This window comes from Triplophysa rosa, linkage group LG2 (assembly GCF_024868665.1).
Source record: "Triplophysa rosa linkage group LG2, Trosa_1v2, whole genome shotgun sequence".
Classification (NCBI taxonomy): domain Eukaryota; kingdom Metazoa; phylum Chordata; class Actinopteri; order Cypriniformes; family Nemacheilidae; genus Triplophysa; species Triplophysa rosa.
Window position 1 is genome coordinate 20366299 of NC_079891.1, and position 22144 is coordinate 20388442.

The 22144-nt window shown below is 37.0% G+C and overlaps 1 protein-coding gene across 2 annotated transcripts in view; it reads right to left on the reverse strand.

Moving 5' to 3' along the window:
- The window catches only part of ar (androgen receptor), a 71907-nt gene that overhangs the window by 32803 nt on the left and 16960 nt on the right, over positions 1-22144 (reverse strand). For both annotated transcript variants that reach the window (XM_057326217.1, XM_057326225.1), the window contains exons 2-3: positions 20468-20619; positions 17171-17287 (exon numbers count right to left, since the gene is read on the reverse strand). In XM_057326217.1, the coding sequence (XP_057182200.1) occupies positions 17171-17287; positions 20468-20619 (269 nt within the window). The remainder of the gene's footprint in view (positions 1-17170; positions 17288-20467; positions 20620-22144) is intronic.

A 22144-nucleotide genomic window follows, 5' to 3' on the forward strand; every position in this document is an offset into this window, starting at 1 on the left:
CCTAATCTCCTTTCACCTTTTCTTTTCATAAATCCGGCAATTATTTCTTAGTATGCAAACAGGTAAATTAAACCTCATCCCGCCGTCATGTGCAATCACACTGTTTACAGTTGCCTGATATTTATAATTCACTTTTAATGAAGCGATGAGCGGAATAGGAGGGGGAAAGATTGAGTAAATATTACAGAACTTTTGACTTGGCATCAGAATTACACTCACTCACAAAGCAGGCATATGTGTGTGTGTGAGAGAGAGTGTGTGATTGCGTGTAGTTGTGTCTTTTATTGGTAGTCTGATCTTTGCGTAGCACACTGTAAATAGGTCAGGTTAGAATGACCTGCTAGTACTCGCCTGCTCCACCCACAGAAAATTAATGCCAGCACAAATACACCAATCTTCCAGCCTTGAGCTCATCACACACACAAACACTCACACGCACACACACACACACACACACACACACACACACACACACACCCATGTTGGGTTTCCATGTTTTATGGGGACATTCCATAGACGCAATGGTTTTTATACTGTACAAACTGTATATCATATTCCCTACCCCTAACCCACCCCCTAAACCTAACAATCACAAAAAACTTCCTGCTCTTTTAGATTTTCAAAAAAGTTAATTCTGTATGATTTATAAGCTTGTTTCCTCATGGGGACAAAAAAATGTCCCCTCAAGGACAAGGGTTTTGGATATTGCCATCTTTGTGGGGACATTTTGTCCCCATACCGTAGGGTTTACCCTTCACGCACACACGCGCACACACACACACACACAAACACAACAACCATAATAATTATAACCAAAGTACACTCCCATCCAATATCTAATATAAAAAACTCCATTAAACACACAACAAAATAAAGAAGACACGCAGACAAACTGGTTGTGTTGGCATTAATTCGCTGTGGATGAAGCAAACTGTGCGTGCGCGTTTGCGAGTGTGTCATTCCGAAATTCATTATTTCCTCTAACAGCGTATGTCAGGCTGACTTTAGAGAAATGTTCTCTGATTATTACTTTCCTGATCATAGTTCTCACACACACACACACATGCACGAACACGCACATGCACGCACACACACACACACACACACACGCACACACGCACACACATGCACACACACACGCACACACACGCACACACACACACACACACACACACACACACACACACAGGCACTGTCGTGCTTTTTCTCTGGAGCTGGCCATTACAAAGGATGCACTGAGCCTGAATGTTTAACATAGTTGTAAAGCTTCCGAATAGACTTTGATGTAAACTAGTTTACTTAAATTGAGTCTCGGTTGAAGTATTTCATCATAAGTGTAGACAAGCCACACAATACCCAGCAGAATGATTCTATGACTAAGTGTGTTTTCATGTAAACACTGCAACCTCTGCAGTACTGGCCGTATGAAGCGTGGACAGAAAGCTTGTAAGCAATCCAAGGAAATACTCTTCAAAGAGGAGGAAACATTCACAACGGTAGGATAGACACTCCACCCTCAGAAATGCAAAAAGCACGTCTTAAATAATAGAGCATTAAGCAATTACAACATATACCGTAGGATACATTAATACAATTGGGGTCTAATGCTTAATGGTTAAAGATTTGGGCTACTAACTCTAAGGCTGCTGACTTAATACTTGCTAGGATTCACCTGGGAGAGTAACTGAGATCTTGGTCGACGTCTACTAGTACTTGCAGTAAAATGAATTGCAACTGCCAATTATGGAAAGATATATTGTATATATGAGCTGACAACCGACAAGCTGTTTTGACTGACTTCCACTCTTGATGTCATGGTAAGACAATAAAGACGTAATTGATAAGATTTGGGTTTGGAATTCAAGCAACATTTTGCTCATTTACTTGTTTACACATCACAAGCTTGCCAAGGTTCTCTCCGCTGTGTACCTAAACAAATGTCTCCACAGACAATCCGTTTTTCTTTTTTACAAAGAGTATTTATGTATTTATCCACTACCGTTTTATACGTTGAATAAATAACACAAAATGTATTAAACCCAGGTTACTGAACTGCAAAGATTTTTTAGTGACTAAAGTTAAAGTTGTATGAATTTGAATGAACAGTTCACCCAAAAATGAAAATTCTGCCTTCATCTATACTTTGAAGTTGTTCCAAATCTGTATAAATTTCTTTGTTCTGATGAACACAGAGAAATATATTTGGAAGAATGCTTGTAGCCAACAACAGTTCTTCACCATTGACTTCCATTATAGGAAAATTTGCTTCATAAATTTCTTTGTTCTGTTGAACACAAAAGAAGATATTTTGAAGAATGTAGGAAAGCAAACAGTTCTGGGGAACTTTTAACTATCACTGTCATTTTTCCTACTATAGTAGTCAATGGTGACTGAGAACTGTTTGGTTACAAGCATTCGTCCAAATATCTTTCTCTGTGTTCATCAGAACAAAGAAATGTATACAGATTTGAAATGATGAATTTTTATTTTTGAATAACTCGTTGGGAATATTCACGGGCGTCACAAGCGTGAAAAATGTAGGTGACTCCTCTAGAAAACAGTGTAAAAACTGCGCCGCTTTATCCATGGCTTCAGTGGTGTAACGTTAGTGCGAAAGATGCATGACAAATAATATTGACACTGCCATAAAGCAAGTTCGAATCCGCTGAACTCACTATTCTAAATGTTCACATATCAGATCTGCTTCCATTTGTTTTTAAACTATATCATGTTTTCATCAATAGATCATTTAAAGCATGTTGTGCTTTATTATATGTAAGGACGGCTGTTGCCGTACGTAATTAAATGTATTAATTCGTGATAAAATAAAAACTACTGAAACGAATGCGTGTTTTCCTCATGTTAAAAATTTGGTGTTTGACACAGATTACCTGTCGGTGGGTCAAGGATTGAGACGTTTGGGAACCCCCTGCTAATAAGGACAAACATTCAAGTATACAGAGGAAACAGATCGAAAAATAATATCTTTAAAAAATCGTATTATAACTTATTACTACAGGCATTGCCATATAGGCTACAAATATACAACAAACTTTCTAAATTTTGTTTTGAACTCATGAAACTACAAAGTGGTGACTTTTTCCATTTATTGGAGTTTTCTATCAAGTATCAAAATGTAATTAATCTTGCAATAGACGATATCAACCGCATGTCGAGAACAATAAGGATGAATATATAGCACCAAAGTGCAATTAAGAGCAAAAAGTTTGGTACATGTATGACTTGAACAGCCATTTTCAAATATTTTCATCATTTTATTAAAAATAAATACGTTTACAATCTGATATGTCATAGGGAAAAAGTTCAGCAAACAGCAGTCCCGAACCCACGACGACATGAAGTAGATAACACATGCTTTATGCTCTACACGCCACTGGAGCAGTCGATTTTGTGCCTTTCTTACATTTTGTCTATTTCAATCTAAAACTGATGGGCGGAGTTAGTATAAATAGCCTTTGCACGGTAAATAGCCACTCCGTATTTTTTATTTCTTCCAATAAGTGGTGGGGACAAAATTGACTTTGGCAAAAAGTGGTGGGGACATGTCCCACCCGTCCACCCGCAAATTACGCCTATGCAGACTTCTATTGCATGGGCACAAAACCAATTCAAGCAAATATGTGCCGTCGTACCCATTGCTTGGTTACCAACATTCTTCAAGATATCTTGTTTTGGGTTCTGTGGAAGAAAGAAAGTCATACAGGTTTGAAATGGCAAGAGGGTGAGTAAATGATGACATATCACTTTAAGGATTTTCACAGATTTTTTTCACTATTTCATTGTATACTATTAAAAATGAACAAAAATCAGTTCTTGAGTACGTATATAAAAAAATCAGTGTTCAAAACTTATCCCAATGCAATTGGTATTCACAAGTCAAGGACTTTGATGTCAAGGATGTGTAAAGTAACCTGCAATTTGATGTGTCAAACAGACAAAAGTTACAGGTTGAAGCTTTTAATTCCTGAGAGCAGTTTGGAATTGAAGACTTGACAACTGACTCACTGACAACTAAATGCTTTGTAGCAGACAGTACATCAGTACTCCTCATAAGCAGTGTTCTCATAACTTGCAAAAGCACGGTCATGGTTTTGATCAACATAAAACGCATGAATGAATCAAATGTACAGGACATTAAATGCACAGTATACATTAGATAAAAGCAACTGCAAAATGCATTATAGTAATGTAAATGCCTATAGTGACTCGTGGCTAATACACTACAAGGCTTTAACTCTAAATTATGTACTGGACAGTCTCCATAATAGCTGTTCATTTAATTTACACGTAGAAATAAACTACTTGAATTTTACTTAGGAAATTTAACAGACAATAGATAAATCACATTCAATCCTTCCAGTCGCAGCTGCGATGACTAGAAATATTGATGGAGATTATTCAGTACTGTCTTAACTTTGGTCGAGACGTGTCCTCAGCACGCCCACATGTGGAAATGATGTAAGTCATATGTGCTCTTGTTTCAAACTCTAAACACCAGCAGCGCCTGACATTCTGCTCTCATTTATTCACAGTCATCGTTCTGATCCTTTACATAAACATTATGCATTTACAATTTTCCCTGGTAGGAAAAATGTATTACTGCACATGTTTCATATATTACCGCACGCTAGAAATGTAATCTCCACCGAGAGACAAACACAGCTTCCCTCTAATGATAAACGCAACCCGAGACGTCTTTATTAGAAAAGTTCCCTGATGTCTCTAATGAACAGCTCCATTGGAAAACGCTTTATAAAAAGTTTACATTTCGATCTCTTTAATTGAATCTATTTCAATCTTAAAGAATCTATAAAAGATAACCAAAGGTTAAGCCTCTCATTGTGGCGGCCTCAGATGGCTACATGAAAAACATAAGCCTCTGATAAAACGAATATATCACTCGAGTCTGGTCCACATTCCAAACCTCCACATTACCAATCCAGAAAAAATCCCTTCATTACAGTTTAACAAAAGCCCTCAAATAGCACGGATATTTGAAAGACGGTGAAGAGCTGGCGGAAAATACTAACCAACAGAAACAACGCATAAATTGCTTGCAAAAGCACAATTTGGACGGGATTCTTATTCCACACGATGTTTGAGTTACAATTATTAACAGAAGATGCCTGCCGATTCGGCTGGGATTGAAATCTCTGTAGTTTCACGACAAATGGGAATGTGAAACTACTGGATGTGTGCATTAAAAGGAACAAGAACGCAATACGTGATAATTATATATTAGAATTAAGACTCTCATTATTGATTTTTTATTCAGATGGGATGTCAGCAGTACTTGAAGGTACCCAGAAAGTTGGCAAAAGGGTCCAAATCTATAATGTACTTTAGGTCCATCGATGAGCAAGACATTTAGAACCAGACATTTAGCTTTATTTACAGTGTTAGATGAAGGTCAAAAAAGAGGAAAAACACAAAAATATTTTACTTCATATCTTGGGATTAGATTTTTCAGAAGCCCCCAGAGTTAGCAAAAAAAGGTAGGCAAATTTCTCCATAATGTTTATAGAGGTTGTGCAAGAAAAGACGAGTTTGATTTGAAAAGGATTAAAATCACAAAGCATGTTTAAATAGGGCTGAATTTTTTTTTTAAGTGTGTTTTGGAAATTACTAACCTGTCCTGATTGACATCGTTTGACATGAAGTGGCATTAATGCAATTCAAATTACTTCATAGTCACGCACTTAAATAGAAATGGTTTTGGCTCAATTTGTTAAAACACACTTCATGGGAATGGTCCTTTTCCAACTGCACCACAGATGCAGAGGTTTCTTTTCAGAAGCAAGAATTTCTTCTATCTGTCACTCTTGATTAAGACTCTAAGCTTGCTGAGTTTCTCACTTTCAAAGAGTTTTTACTCTGCTTTTCCACTTCTTTTAAAGGTAAGACGTCTTACTTTCTTCTTGACAGTACTTTTAGCTTTTTAGTGTTACAGTGAATTTCAAAATTTTGTTATGTTACAATAAGATGCTGTGTGTGCGAGGATCTTTTCATTGGTCGGTGACTGGAATCGGCAGCGCTTTGAGGAGGCAGGTCCATAGTTCACTTTATTTGACAACCTCAATATTAGATTCCTTTCTTTTTTCGAATCAGTGAGATCTACTGTGGTGGTTTTATCACCCCCGAAAGAAAGAGTGAACATTCAATATTTCCACTGTAATGCTCAACTAGTTCCGTTAGATTTAAGCACCTAACACTCCTCTCCTGTTTAAACAGATTCTGATCATCTGAGCCAGCTTTAAACCCGTTGAGAAGTGCTGCCAAATGGAAAAAGTCCATAGTTCACTATATCTGACATGATTCCAATATTAGATTTTTTTTTATTCCCAGGTGGCTGTTTCAGCTTTTAAACGAAAGGCATATTTAACAGTAATATGTAGACGTCTGCAACTGTATGACTGATTCACATCTATGCCTACACTGAAATACTGTACAATTACAGTCAATGTCAACATATGTTCAAAAATAGAAAACAAATATGAACTGATCTGTGGTCACTGGCAAAGATAAATGCACACCCTGGCTTCAAAATCACAAACTCCAGATAGACACAATGTTACGCATATAAATCAGCAGCTGACATTCTTTAGATTCATTGGTTTTCTGCAGATTAAGTATGAAAATCACTTAAAAAGCGGCATTTGTCTAAGTGCTGTTATAGCATCACAAACTGTTATTGCAGCAAACATATATCTCGGATGTTTGTCATATTGCTCTATAGATTTGACTGACTCTGAGTGAGACTGAGAGCCTTCACGCACAAACAGTTTGTATCAATGCACAAACAGTCTGACTATATTACGATAAAATTACATTTTTACATTATCAGAATATAATTAAATTTTGATGTGTTCAATGTTTAATTCATTTTTGCTTTGTGTTAGGACTGTTTTTGCTTTTAATAACGAAAAATGATTAGCTACAATCCTTCTACAGCATTAATTAATCTTAGTTTATGTAATTTCAGCATTTACTAATGCATTTTTTTATCATGAATTGCTTCTGTTAACATTAGTTCATAGACCATGTTAACAAAGATGAATAAATGCTGGAAAATTATTTTGCTCATAGTTCATGTTAGTTATTGAAACTGCTAATATTATCAAATACTGTCATTATTTACATGCTCTCAAACGTGTATGACTTACTTTCTACTGCAGTCCACAAAAGAAGATATTTTGAAAAAATGTCAGAAAATCGTTGGTCCCTGTTGACTTGATTAGTTTTGTGTCCATACAATAGAAATCAATGGGGACCAGTGTTTTTTTGTTACCAACATTTTTCTAAATATCTTCTTTTGTGTTCCGGGGAAGAAAGAAAATCACACAACAGGGTGTGTAAATGATGACAGAATATTCATTTTGAATGTGAAATATTCCTTTAAAATCAAACCAGCATTAACACAGTATTTCATGTGTTTATAAAGCCTGAACATGCTTTTAATGGCTTACAATTTGATTTTCATTGGACATGATGCCATATGCCAAGCAATAAAAAGTATCCGTCATTCAGTAGCTTTTTAGTGTGAGAATTTGTGCATGCGGAAATTAAATAAAAACAGCCCTTAATGCTATCACGGTATTACAGGATAGTCTGGGTTAACCTGTTACAAATGATAAATAGCAATGTTGGTAACCTGTCATTAAACTCTGCCGTCTACAAAAGCTGCCTGGTTCACTTCTCGGTAAGAAAGCTATGTGAAGTGCGACTTCCAATGTTAATTTTTTATCGATTCAACTCACAAGTGACAAAGGCTACCCAATCAGAACCTAGAGGCTCACACTAATCCCAGACACGTCAGGAAAAGGAGATAAAGTGACAAGCCTTGCCCCGTGTGGTTGTGATAGCAGGTATTTGATCAATCACAAAAGCCAGGAGAACCCCTATATATTATATAAGAGACTGTTAACAAAACTTTACATCAAGATGTGGAGGTTTAGACAACACAGTGTCCAGAAGTGTAGAGTTTCTTTCTTTCTTTCTTTTATTTATTTATTTATTTATTTTTGTATTGCTAGATCACTAAATCCAAGACGATGTGTTGCTCTATCAACCCCAAGGTCATGGGTTTGATAACCAGGGAGCGCACATACTGTTAAAATGTATGCTTTGAAATGTATGCACTTTACATTACTTAAGCATCTGCCAAATGCATAAATGTAAAAGATTGGATGACATGAGGTCCCCGGTCTCTCTCTAAACATAGTAAACAGTGTCACTGTCACTTTGAAAAGACACTGGACACCAGCAACACTATGTTGCCAGACTACTTAGAGCTCCTAAAGTGTCATTCAAAGTAAACATGTTTAGGAAAGGGTGTGCCTATCTGGAACATCTTGTTCCATGTATGGCATTCAACTTGATGCGGGCCTCAACCACTTCAATAAAAATTTTACTTCTTTTGGACATATTAGTCCATGAATGTGACCATAATGGATTGGAAAGCTGGAGCGCTCCAGTATGTAGGTGGCCCAGAGTCCCTCGGGGAGATAGGCTGGCATGTCTTTGGCTGTCTGACAACAGGATATGCCACGTGTTCAACGGAGTGTGCGGTGTTTGTTCGGGTTTTCATGTGCCGGGTATTAAACGAGCGTTGCGAGTCACCATCGAGCCCGAATCCACAACCCTGAGCTCTGCATTACTGCGTCTCTCTGTTCTCCCCGCCATCTGCTTCTCTCTCCCTCTGAGTCTTACGCTCTTTTTCCCTCTTTTCTCTCATATGCCCAATAACTCTCATCATGTATTCAATTTTCACCCAGACCCCTGACTGTCTTCCAGTGAAGCAGGGAGCCGTGCGGCAGCGAGTGTCTGCGGGGTCGCACGTGTGTGTATGTGTACGCGCGTGTCAGTGGGACAGTGCTGAGAGAGGTGTTGAGATGTTGTTAATATGGCCTCCAGCTGCCAGAGAGCGTCTGGAGGGGGCAAAAGTGCCATAATTCTGTAATGTGCTGATGACGCTTTCCTCTCTCTTTTTTCCTCTAGGTGCTCTTCTTTTCTGTACTCAAAAAGAGATAACCCCCCATCCCCCCGCAAACCCTGTCACTGTCATTTTTTTCTTTCAGTTCCTTTGGAAATACCTTACATTTCTTGCCAAACCCTCTTGCGCCTGTAATTTGGATGCTGATGGAAGCCGTAACTGATTTGGCTGATTATAGAATAATACCTGCTTCCCCCTGTCTACCCTCCCGCGTGTGCTCTGTGATAACTTCAGAGAGACCGTGTCCAATTGAAACTGGATCTCTACTCCTAATTTAGATCCCCCGCCATGCAAACTCTACCACAATCAGAGAAAACAAATTCATTGCGCCATATTCCCGTGCTATATCGGCAGTCGGAGAACGTTTCGCTATTATAATTGCGGGTCATTGTCACTAGTCAAGAAGCGTGTGTGCCTCCTCGAGAACTTGCAGGCTGATTATGTGAAAGGCATGCATTGCTTCAGGATACTTACTCACGATTCTTTCACAGAAGTTCTGCTTCCAACTACTATTTCATCTTAATTAAACGTAGTATGAACAAGCGTTTTCAGTGGGTCGACAACAAATAAATCAGTGGATGTTCCTGTAAAATAAAACCAATTTTTGCTATTTATCAAGGTCAAGATGCTGCTGTCTGTAATAGCATGCACATGCACACTTTGTTGTTTCGAACAGCATGAAAATATTCCCTTAGAAGTGAAAATTTCATGACCCCATTGATTACTATCAAATTATCTTTATTACTCGGTGATCTGTCCACTATTAGCTAATTCAGTATCTTTATTAAGGAATCGCTCTAAAAACTCTAATTACAATATTAATCCTAATAAAAGAAATTTAATATACACACATGCACAAAATGCTAGGCTCACAAAGGACTGTGACTTAAGAAAAAGTTCCCTTCTTAATACAGATACATTCTCTGCCCTTGAAACTTTAAGGTTTTCAACCTTAGGGTCGCGACCCCACATGAGGTCACAGGAGATTTCTATGAATGTCTATTTTAATAGCCATAGGCTAGACCTACATATTGAATATGCAGTTTCTCTTGTGCTTAAAATTAGGGACGTCCCGATGACACTTTTTGTGCCCCCGATTCGATTGAGTATCTGCCAATCCGAGTCCCGATCCGATACTTGTATTTTCATAGTGCTAGGTGCACACTCCAGGTATATTAAGGTTATTAAAATATTACTATTTAACAGTTCAGCATACTATAAATGATAGCCTAACATATTGTAGCAAACATAATGACAGAATTAGTCTTTTTAACTTATTCAAATAGCAGGATTAGATTAAACATTAAAATGGCCTTCTTTATCAATGAAGTATAGTTAAAATGCTTTTATTGCAGCTGGACAGGAGTTTGTCCACATGAGGAGATAGAATAACAGAGCTTCATTCACTCAACACAATACTGCAAGTTCTCTCTATAGTATTCACATATACGGTATATATCTTTGAACTTCCACGTTGGCTGCGTCCTAAAGCTTAGGCAGCTGACTTGTTGCCTTGCTGCCTCATGAGGCAATGACTTCGGGGGCAGCGTTTGGGCATGAAGGCGGCTCCGAAAAAAACACGTTCAGACAACCCTCAGAGGCAGCGTAACAGAATTCTGTTTGAAATATAAACAAAGGGCACCTTTGTGATAACTAATCGAATATGTTAAAACTACAATACTTATTTTATTTACACAAAAACTGTGCTCCAGCTGCTTTCTTGGCCGCTATTTTATTTTTTTCGAACTCGACCCTGCTCGACCAATCACATTTCCCGCACGAGAACACGCATAGAATTGTGGGACATTGAAGGCAGCGAAGGATACATCCACGCTGCCTTCAAAAATCAACCTGATGGAGGTATCTCAGGAGACAGGAAGTAAAGAAAAAATTGGATTCGGACGTGCCTTGATGCCTTCCTACCTTGAAATGCTGCCTCCGAAGGACACGGCCTTTGAAATAAAGGGTAAACTGCGTGTCTGTTGTGTTAGCGGACAGCTGCTAATATGCTTCTTATCTGTGTCATTAAGTTTGTTGTAAAGCTCCGGTAGAGCGCTGTATGAAGGAAGAAATCAGACGCTAACCTGTGTTCTCCATCACAGCGTCATGGAGCTGAGTGAACTTGCTGTAATCCGTCCACTTTTGGAGGTTTTGGATTTAAATTGTTATTATTGAATGAAGCTCCGTTGCTAATGCCTTGCTTCCACAGCTCGCGCTCTCGTATACGAAACTTGCGTGACAGCAGACGTGATCGGAAATGATCCGGCAAAATATAGCCGATCCCGATCATGTTAAAAATACCTTGATCGGCACATAGTTCTTTTTTAACAGTCAAGAACAATCAAATTTATTCGTAAAATAGTCAAATGTGATGTTCTTAAGAACATAAATGTCCCTGTTATATAAACGTATGAGATCTAAAGTACACAGTTTAACACTGTGACATTTGTACCCACACACAATTATGTCGCATAATTTTTGCCACCTAAAAAACGGTCTTGGACCCAAAAGGTTAAGAACCTTTGATTTATGGATGTTAGGATGGTAGCCAGGTACTGTATTCCAATAGCAACAAGGAGCTATTTTATTACAAAAAAATTCAAGATAAAGAGCCTGGCTAATATCTGAAGGTCTGTTCTTGAATGACTTCAACAAACACACACACTCATTAAAGCCAACTGTGAAGCCAATAAAGTTTATTTTAGCTAACAACAGGTCTTCAATATCAAACTGCTTGGTATAAATATTTTTGGCTCAGCCTTAGCTTATGTGACAAGCACTTTCGGACTCAGTAAGCAAACGTGGTGCTTTCACGCTCTGTACAGTAAAATTATCTAAATTGGTGCAGCGCAGCTGTATATAATGTAACTTTCCAGTTCATAAAATAGATTTTCAATGTCTAGAATCCCAAAACATCTTAAACATTACTTTTGGGAAAATTAAGTTAAGTACCTTCAACGAAGCAGAATTTTACATTTGGACAAAAAAATAGATAAAATCAGAACTTTAAATGTAATCTTTGCATGGTTCTATTTTCATCTAACATGGAAAAAAGCTTATAAGATGATTGGGAATTGTAAAGGGACATGAGGTGTGTAATGAAGACCTCAGAGTCTAATATAATAATATGAGCGAGCCTGTGGTCAGGGGCGCAACTGCACATTTTCTGAGGGGTATGCGAGATCAGTATTGGCGCACCCCCATCCCCCCCCCACCCCCATCGGCCACCACAATATAGAAAACACACAAGTAACTCTAGTTATATTTTACATCATGTGAAGGTGACAATCAGATTTGCATCTATAACAGAAGCATAAAGGTTTCCTTTTACATAAACACTTTTCCAACTGCTTCTAGTATAACAGATACACAATTCTGAAAAGATAAATAACAATCTGAAAACTAATGAAACAAAGGAGCAAAAAGTAGTAAAAGTACATAAAGTTTATGTTCAGACATACACAAAAAATTAGGGCTGAAACTAACGATTATTTTGATCATCGAATAATCGGACGATTGTTTTTTTTATTAATCGGATAACAGGCTAAACAATTTTTAATTTGATCTTTTGCTTATAATAACTAGATAAAACCCCAAATAAGGCTATTTATTGTATTCTTTGAAAAGTGAGTTTCACTTATGTAGTCTAGAATTTTGACATTTAAAACCTAAAAAAGCTTGTCCAGTTTTAAACAATAATACTTCTTTAAATATCCCAAATATAAGTAACAATCGAGTTGTAGCCCATTAGAGATGTGCTGGTGAGGAAATTTTGATCTTCAAACTTATACATTTAGATTATTCCCTTTCCTTCAACAAAAAGTATTATTAACATTATTTATTATTATCAGAATAAGACGTATCACATGATATACTCGTGTTGTAAAGCACAAATTCATTAATATTTAATAAAAACACAAAAATTAAATAGCCTATGTTAAACATACCTTTACTGTTCATTTATAATTCAACTTTTATTGAAAAACTAAATAAGATGGATAACAGACATTATAACGCAAATAAATAAAAAATTTCCCCTTGCATTAAAACATTTTTAGTTTGTGGTTCACATTTTATGAAAACACATCATTAAAGTAAAACAAAGACAAACACACTTACATTGAACGCAGAAATTATTTTTTTATTAACAAACGTTCTTTTGTGCTCTTGTCTCTCATTACGCGTGATTGGTTGACACAATAACTTGAATAAATAAAATATATATTTATTGAACTTGTTTAAAATGCTAGACAAAAGTGAAACTAAAACGTTTTAGATAATGTTTTTTTCATTATATTTTTTAATTTTATTAAAAAAAACATTAAATAATATTTTGGCACAATTGCGCCCCCCCTTGTTCGGCGCCCCTATGCACCGCATATACTGCATACCCCATTTTTGCGCCACTGCCTGTGGAAATAGTGATACAGTAAGCTCCTAACACCTCCCTCAAGCAGCTGAGGGGTTAAGAACCTGTCGAATCAACTGATATAGACGCGGGCTATAGTTCAATCAGAACTTTTTCTATGTGAATTTAGACTGTTAGAAACTATTAAAGTAACCGATGAGCACAGTGACTTCACACAGTTGAGTTGATAAATGATCCAAAGCCCTGATCAGCGTCAGAAGATTTTTGATTTTCAGGTTGTAATTTGTACTAAAGCAATTCTCTTTAATTACATCTCGAATGATCTAATAATTTCAGGTTTAAGTCGCACAGAGAAAGATTCTGAGTTAATTTCACACATTCAAAGAATGACACGTGACGATTGAAAGAATAAGTGAGAGAGAGAACGGTTATCACAATCGAGCTGATTGGAAGCCATCACCCACTGACCTACTGTATACAATCTCAAACATCTAAAAAGTTATAAAACACGCTTTGAAAAAACAGTCCTAATGAAATAAGAGGGAAATGAAATGGCTTCCTCTCTGGAATGATCTACGATACCTCTTCTAGAAAATGAAATTCCAATTCCTGAAGGATGTCTGCTGTAAATGAACTGATAAAAGCAGTGTGCAATAAACTGTTTCGATTACTTGCAAATCTTTATCCATTATCCATTACCTAACAGCAGATCGCATGAAAATTGATTTAATTTATGAAAACCCAGGCAGGGCGAGATGAGGTCCTAAAGGGAGGGAGACCTCTTAATGCAGACCAGAGAGAAAAACCCTTAATTATTCATTAATAATTCATCAGCATTTGTGTGCCCTAGAGAGAAAGATCAAGGACAGATGCAAAGCTGACTGCATGACTCCGGTGAAAAAGTTCAGATCATTTCAAGACACTCCCCACATGCATTCCCTCTCTCTTTATCATAGTAGTCTACTAAAGTAGTAATCTACTAAATTGCTATAAATTGCGGTATTACCATGACAAAGTATGTAAGCTTTCACTACTCAACAGTTGCCACACTGAATACTTGTTTATTGTCTTCTTTCCATTGATCAAATTATCAGCAGCTTCAGGTCTAAAACATAAATGATCAGAGATCAAATTTCTGGAAAAGGTTAATAGTCATTTATCCAAATAGACTTTGTTATTTCATAACACACCAGAATAAAATTGGATCCTTACGTATCACCACATGACCAGGGCTGGTGGCTTTTTTAAACATACACTCTAAAAAAAAGCCGTAAAAATAGGGCACAATATACTGTATTAATATGAAGGAATTTTCTGTGTTCATTTTTACAGTTGTTTTACCTGTATTTTACATTTTGCACTGCATTCATTTGCATTTTAGCATTAATGGAAATGTCCGTAAAATAAAGGAAAATGTACTGGTAATTTTCTGCCAGTACTTTATCTGTTTTTTTACGGGATTTTTTTTTACAGTGTATTACAGAGACGTCAAACGTCTGGTTACCAGCCCGGAGCCTTAAAGGGGTCATATGGTGCGAATACGTGTTTTTCTGTGTCTTTGGTGTGTTATAAGTTGCCCATGCATGTACTAGACACGTAAAATTGCAAAAATTAAAGTGTCGGAACAAAAGATGCATTCTATCTAAAAGCGAATGCTCACCCAGACCTGCCTGAAACGCCTCGTGTAACCACACCCCCACAAATCTACGTCAGTTCGTGGTATGAGTTGACTAAGACTGCCCAAATGTATACGCAAGTAAGGTGGCCGTACCTGTCAGTACAATTGCTTTGGAACCTGATGTTCCAAATATGGTAAGAGGCGTTACATTTCCGTCACACACTTGCAGTATTCGACCAATCACTACACACTGGTTAACTGGCCAATCATAGCACACCTCGCTTCTCAGAGCTATGAGCTTTGTAAAAAATCTGCGCGTTTCAGAGAGGCGGGGCGAAGAGGAGATACAAACATGCACGGTATGAGGAAAATACAGCGTTTTTGAACCTTAAATCCTGTATACACATTGCATTACATCTAAAACAAACCATAATATTAGTTTTAGCCGTGTCATATGACCCCTTTAAAGGGACAGCTTACTCTAAATTAAAATGATGTCATTATTCAGTCACCCTCAAGATGTTCCAAACCCCATTTGACTTCCTTCTGTGGAAAAATATGAAGACTTCATGCCGGGCTTTTACATACAACAACAGCTGATAGTTAATATGTCTATAATGCTACAGATTTTTTTTTGAAAAAACAAAAAACACCTTATAGGTAGTCCATACAAAATGTTCACTATACTCAAAGTTTTCTAAAGTCACACAATATTATAAAACATATTTTGGGGCTTGTGATTTCTAATGGTCAGGCTGATCTGGTTCACAAATCAGACGGAACGACTTCGTTACGATTCGGACTGATATGGTTCTTCAGTTCACCTCGCTGACTCAATGATCCGTTCACAGCAGTTCTCAAGTTAACAGCTCACTGGAGGGTAAGATTATCGGTGAATAATGACTTGAATTTTAATGTTTTCCTCACACAAAACTTTTTGTGCAAAGTTCTGTAGATGTTAAAGGTTCTTTATGGAACCATACAGATTGACAAAGTACCTTTCTCTTTAAAAATGTAGCGCCTACAGACTACGTACTTATAGACAGTTTCTGTGGACACACATGCCTGGCCTAAAGTCAACTTCCGGTCTGTGTTTGTTTATCGGTCTGGCTAGTGGCTAATAATATAACTATTTATCTTTTCATCAATTCATATTAATATTTTATTGTATAATAATTGTATTAAATAACCAATTTGTGAATTTTATTGTGTGTTAATTTATTAAATAAACTATTGGTTGAATGGGTCCTGTAACTGTGTCGCATTTAAGTTTAGCCAAGTAACGGTTCTTCTACTGGTAACCCAAAATAATACTGGCTAGACATACCTTTAACTTGCTAGTTTATTTCTCTTGCTTGTCTTCAGAAATAATCTACAAGGACTCTATTCTTTGCGGATATGTACGGGAAGTTAAAGGGCTAGTTCACTCAAAAATGAAAATTCTGTCACCATTTACTCACCCTCAGGTTGTTTCAAACCTATATAAGTTCTGTTAAACACAAAGAAAGATATTCATAAGAATGTTAGCCAGTTTTCAGTTCTGTGACATCATCCACTACCATAGTTGGAAAAAAATATTGTATCTTTTTTTGTTCTGTTGAACACAAAGTGAGATATTTTGAAGAATTTAGGAAAACAAACAGTTCTGGGGCACCTTTGACTACCATTTATTTTTTCCTACTATGGCAGTCAATGATGTCACAGAATTTAAAATTGCTAACATTCTTCCAAATATCTTTCTCTGTGTTCATCAGAACAAAGTAATTTATACAGGTATGAAATGACATGAGGCTGAGTGAATGATGACAGAATTTTCATTTTTGGGTGAACTATCACTTCAAGTTTGGGCCACAAAAGCGTGCATGTGCAGTAACATTTATTTATGTTGTTGCTTTGAAACCATCTATATGATTTTTTTGGTCGTTTTTAAAGCTCTGAGCTGCTGTGCACAAATTCCCTGTAAAGATTCTTCAAACAATCACATTTTTGATGCACAGAACAAAATGAGTTTGGAACAAGACTGAAATAATGGTAGGATTTTCATTTTTGGCGGAATGACACCTCTACATCAGTTGGAACAACCGAGTGGCACCCCGTGCCAATATAACCTAATGAAACAAAATGCCTATGGGCAGAGTTGAACATATGACACTTTATCACAGAAATTTACCTCCTAGTGTCATCCCCGCCTCAAAGCACTTCCTCAGACGACAGGACGGGCAGTTCTTCCTCCTCAGTTTATCTATGGTGCAGTCGTTCCTGCTAGCGCAGAGATACTTTTGCTTCCCTAAGAGGAGAAACAGACAGAGGCTTTTAGTTAGTTTGAGTCTGCTGGCTGCTAGAGCAAAGCTTCAGGAAGAACAGAGTTGGACACATCACATTTACACCGAGATAAAAACGTAGATCTGAAAAAAATAGGGAACACACACACACACACACACACACACACACAGAATGCTCCAATTAGAGGGAGCTGTTAACGTGACAAGCCACTCTGATAGGTCACAGCCCTCACTCTGAGCACTCTGGGACAGCCAAATGAAAAGTGCAGAGTGAAATTTGAAAAGAGGTTCTGTGGTGTGTGTGCGTGTGTTGTCTGCTGAGATAGAACTGCAGTCAGGTCTAACACAAAATCAAAATGAGATGTAACAGACATCCACCGTCAGACCAATACATCATTTCAGTCTTATCAATCAGATAGGTGCCACTTTACAATAAGGTTGCATTTGTTCACATTAGTAAATGCATTAGCTGACATAGACTAACAATGAATGATCAATACTTCTACAGCATTTATTAATACTAGTTCATGTTATTTCGGCATTTACTAAACCATTTTTTACTCATTGTTAGCTAATACATTTACTAATGTTAAGAAATATGACTTATTGTAAAGTGTTAGATAAAATGTTTACTTAAACAGTGGTGACTAAACAACATTTTTCTGTTATTATTACACTTCACATTTTATCTCACATGAAATGCAAACAGGTAGTTGACAAAATATACCGTACATGTGTCCTATGGTGTTAAGAAAACAAAGGGTTAATAAGTAAGGGATAATGTACAGGCAGCTGGTTGTTATCGCAGAAATAAGCCCCGACAGTGTGATCACACTGAAGGGGCTTATTTCGCGATAACAGTCGGCTGCTTGTACATTATGCCGCTACTTGCCATATTAGAAAAAAATGGACATGAAATGTGAATTTGAAATATTTTATTAGCTAATTTCGCGAGGAAGAGCCGTTTACTTTCGGTTTTTAGGTCAGAAACGACGTTCAAATGTCACGAACAGGGTTTGCTTTTTGGTTTAATCATTTGTAAATATAACGCATATAAGTTATTAAAAGACATATTTATATCAAAAGAAACCTGTCAAAAGGATTTGCTGCATCTGGGTTACCGTGTGTTATTAGTTATTAGGTTGTTATCTGGGAATAACGAACCTGCAAATGTCTCGACTGGCCAATCAGAATCAAGCATTCCAAAAAAGCAGTGTAATAATATAGTATATTTTATATATATACTGTATATATATAGCTGTCACACCATAGGACACATTTACGGTTTATTCGTCAACTACCCAAACACAATATTCAGTCAAAGGTTCTTTAAAGAACCATCTCTTTCTTCTTTTTTTATAATCTGAAGAACCTTTTTTTACCACAAAGAACCTTTTGTGAAACAGAAAGGTTCTTCCGGGGTTAAAGGTTCTTTATGGCATCGAAGAACATTTTGAAGCACCTTTTTTTTTTAAAGTGTACAGCATATAATATAGCAATATGGTATCCACCATAAAATACATTTCCTCTCATTTTATAGATGTAATCTAACACGTGTAAACATGTAGATTAGATCTCAGTTAAATCATTACGATGCATAATGCAAATGACTTTACACTAGTTACGCATTCGGTCTTTGTTGATGTTAAATGAAAATTCTGTCATTATTTACTCATCTTCTTGTCATTTCAAACCTGCATGACTTTCTTCTGCAGAACACAAAAGAAGATATTTCAAAGAAATAAACAAAAGCGGTACCCATTGACTTAACATTGGTCTTGTGTCCATACAATAGAAGTGAATGGGTACCGCCATTGTTTTGTTCATTCTTTGAAATATCTTCTTTTGTGTTTTGCAGATTAAAAAAGTCATACAGGTTTGTAATGACAAGAGGCTGAATAAATGATTAAAGAATTTTTGTTTTTGGGTAAACTATTGCTTAAAAAGGTTATACAAGATTTTATGTAAGCACAAACTCTGTGACTCTACTGTATCCTGCTATAATTGCTGTTTAATCATTTCCTTATAAGGCAGACACTGTAACTTCGGATCTTTCAATGATATAGTGTTGGGGCGGAGCTATCTATCCGACCACTTAAAGTTAAGGGTGGAAATATTCAGGAAACCTGGTTCAAATGAAGTCATTATTGTTGTTGCGACTCCATTCTGTGCCACTAGTGACGCTTAAATTACACACTTCACTTTTAACCATATTCAGAAACCACTCTTTAATCTTACACATCTACCCACACTTATTCAGACAGGACTGTACAGAGGCCAAGACTTTTCCAACTTTTCCTTTTATTATATGTTCCCCCTCTATCTCTCTGTCTCCAGTAACAACTGTTGGAACGGTAAGTATAATAGTGTGATATTCCTGTATTTGATTAAACCGAAGTTCACTGTTGGCTGTGGGGCAAGACCTTTAAACTTCTCCTAACTTTGATAAATTTGTTTTTTCCAGAATCTCTGTGGGTGTTTAGAGCTAAAAGGGCATCCGTTTAGCACAACACGTCTCTCTTAATTTAATAATGCAATTTAAAGAAAATGCTTACGTGCTTATGCAAACTAAGTATTAATGGTAACTCAAAAACAAATACTATGTACATCAATGTGTATATTTATCGTATCTACGTGCAAACGTGTAAGAGATGTTCAAATAAATCTATGACTAAAGTGTACTTTCGGTTAAGTGCCACTGATTACCCGTTTTCGTGGCAAACCTCAACATATCTCACAGCCAAGTCTTCACATTCGAGGGCTGTAGGTGTTAGATTTCTATTGAAACGATTTCTTGGGTTTGCTTAATGGGGAAAGAATGTGTCCCTAATTTGTGAATAGTTGGGACTTTGGGTTTCAAACAACTTTCTAATTCCCTCTCTCACATTATAACTGTACAGCTGCGTTAAAACAATTGCATCTTTCTGAGACGTGCCAATTGCCGCTATTTTAAGTGACACCAACAAAAACAATAAAAGCTGAACTGGACACATGGTCAGAAGTATATTAATTCACGAAAAGGCAATAACGTGTTTTAATGTGGCTTTAATGACAGTTTATAGCTGTAATTAAAAGCTCTAATTAAAGTGAATACAGTACTCACATATGGTGAGTATATTTAGCCCATATAAAGCTGTCCATGGTGTTTTTAAGTGACTTTTGCTATGACGGTGTGCATATGTTACCCTCGGCAGCTCTTTTAAAGAAAACTTTGCAGCTTCCGCAAGTGAGAGCCCCGTAGTGACATCCAGATGCTTCATCAGAGCAGATGAGGCAGGTCCTTTGTGGAGGAAGGAAAAACTCCATCGGGAAAATATCGCTCCTTCCTCCATCAAACCTAAAAATAAAAACACAGCATTAACTAATGGCATGACAAAACACTCAAATACATGTTCTATCTGCAAAACAATACAGCAACACAGTGCAAATACGGAACTTGCTTTAATGTCAGTTATGAAGAAAAAAAACACACCAGGTCCATTATCCGTGATTTGAACGGAGAGCGCATTAAAGCAAAAAAGCTCTCGAGCTTCTACAGAAATGTACGACGCGAATAATGGGTGAAAGTCTGTACGTTGAAATGTACGACGCAAGTAATGGGTGAACCTCTGTACGTTTAGATGACTAAATGGAATGAAGATACTGCGAATTGCGGCTGAATTCCGGTGAAGTTTAACATCAATTGCCACTGTGGCTGCTAAATTGGAAATGTCATTTGCGGGTCCAGCCCTTGGTGATAACAGGTGACATTCTCGGAGAGAATGCATAAGTGAGAACTGGTGTGTGTGTGTCGGTGGCCAAATGATGGAGGTAAGTAGAGGTGACATTATCCTAATGCAAGTGCCAAGGTCTCTAATGAAGGGTAATAACTGCTTTATCCCTTTAGGAATGATGGAAAGATTCGTGGTTAAAAAGAGTCATTCAGAATCATTATTCTGTTCTGATGACGGTACCCAATTCAGGCACCACACACATACTAATAAAGTAAAAGTGAACTAAATGACTGGGATTAGAAGACAGAAAGATTTCTGATATTTTCTTGCCTGTCCAGCACAGGTGGTCAAATTATAATAACTTGTGTAAAGAAAAAGTACAAAAATGACAGCGCTGAGATGCAGCATTGTTCATGTCAGGAGTATATTGTGACCTGGGTCTCTACGGTCTCAGTTTTTTTTTTAGAAACAATTAAATCACATTGTTACCTAGGTTTGTCTTAATTTTCCCCAAGAATCCCACCATAAACTGGGTGCTGATGTTTGCTGTCATTTCTCTATGTGTGAGCATTTAACAATCTGTTAGTGTGAGGACAGACACATCATCATATGGGCTACATGAAATGCATTATGGGAAAATGATTGTCTTCACAACATTGCATCACTCACTCGATTAAGATGATTTATTTCCTCCCAGTTTTGCATTAGTGCTAAAAACATGATCTACTATCAGTTTTAGCCTTTTGACAATGTTCTCGATATCTCGATATTGATGGTTTTTTTCTCTGACATCGCTTAAATGGGTCATTTGTTTTCAATCTATGAATACCCATAATTTGGCCCAAACAGCAACTGTTGCCAGTTCGACTACAAATGTTTCATTTACATTTACATTTAATCAGTTCTCAGACGCTTTTATCCAGAGTAACTTACAAATGAGGCACATTACAAGCATTTATCATACATGAGCCAATACTATTACTGCAACGGCAAGTTACAGTAGAGACTAGAGCAGTAGAGCAAATGCGTAAGAGTGAAGAAAAAAGAGAAGAGGATTTTATATGCAAGAACAAAAATACAGCCTAGTTTAAAGAAATCTTGTTTAAAATAACTTTTTAATAAAAAGCGCAAGACAACAGTGGGGCATAA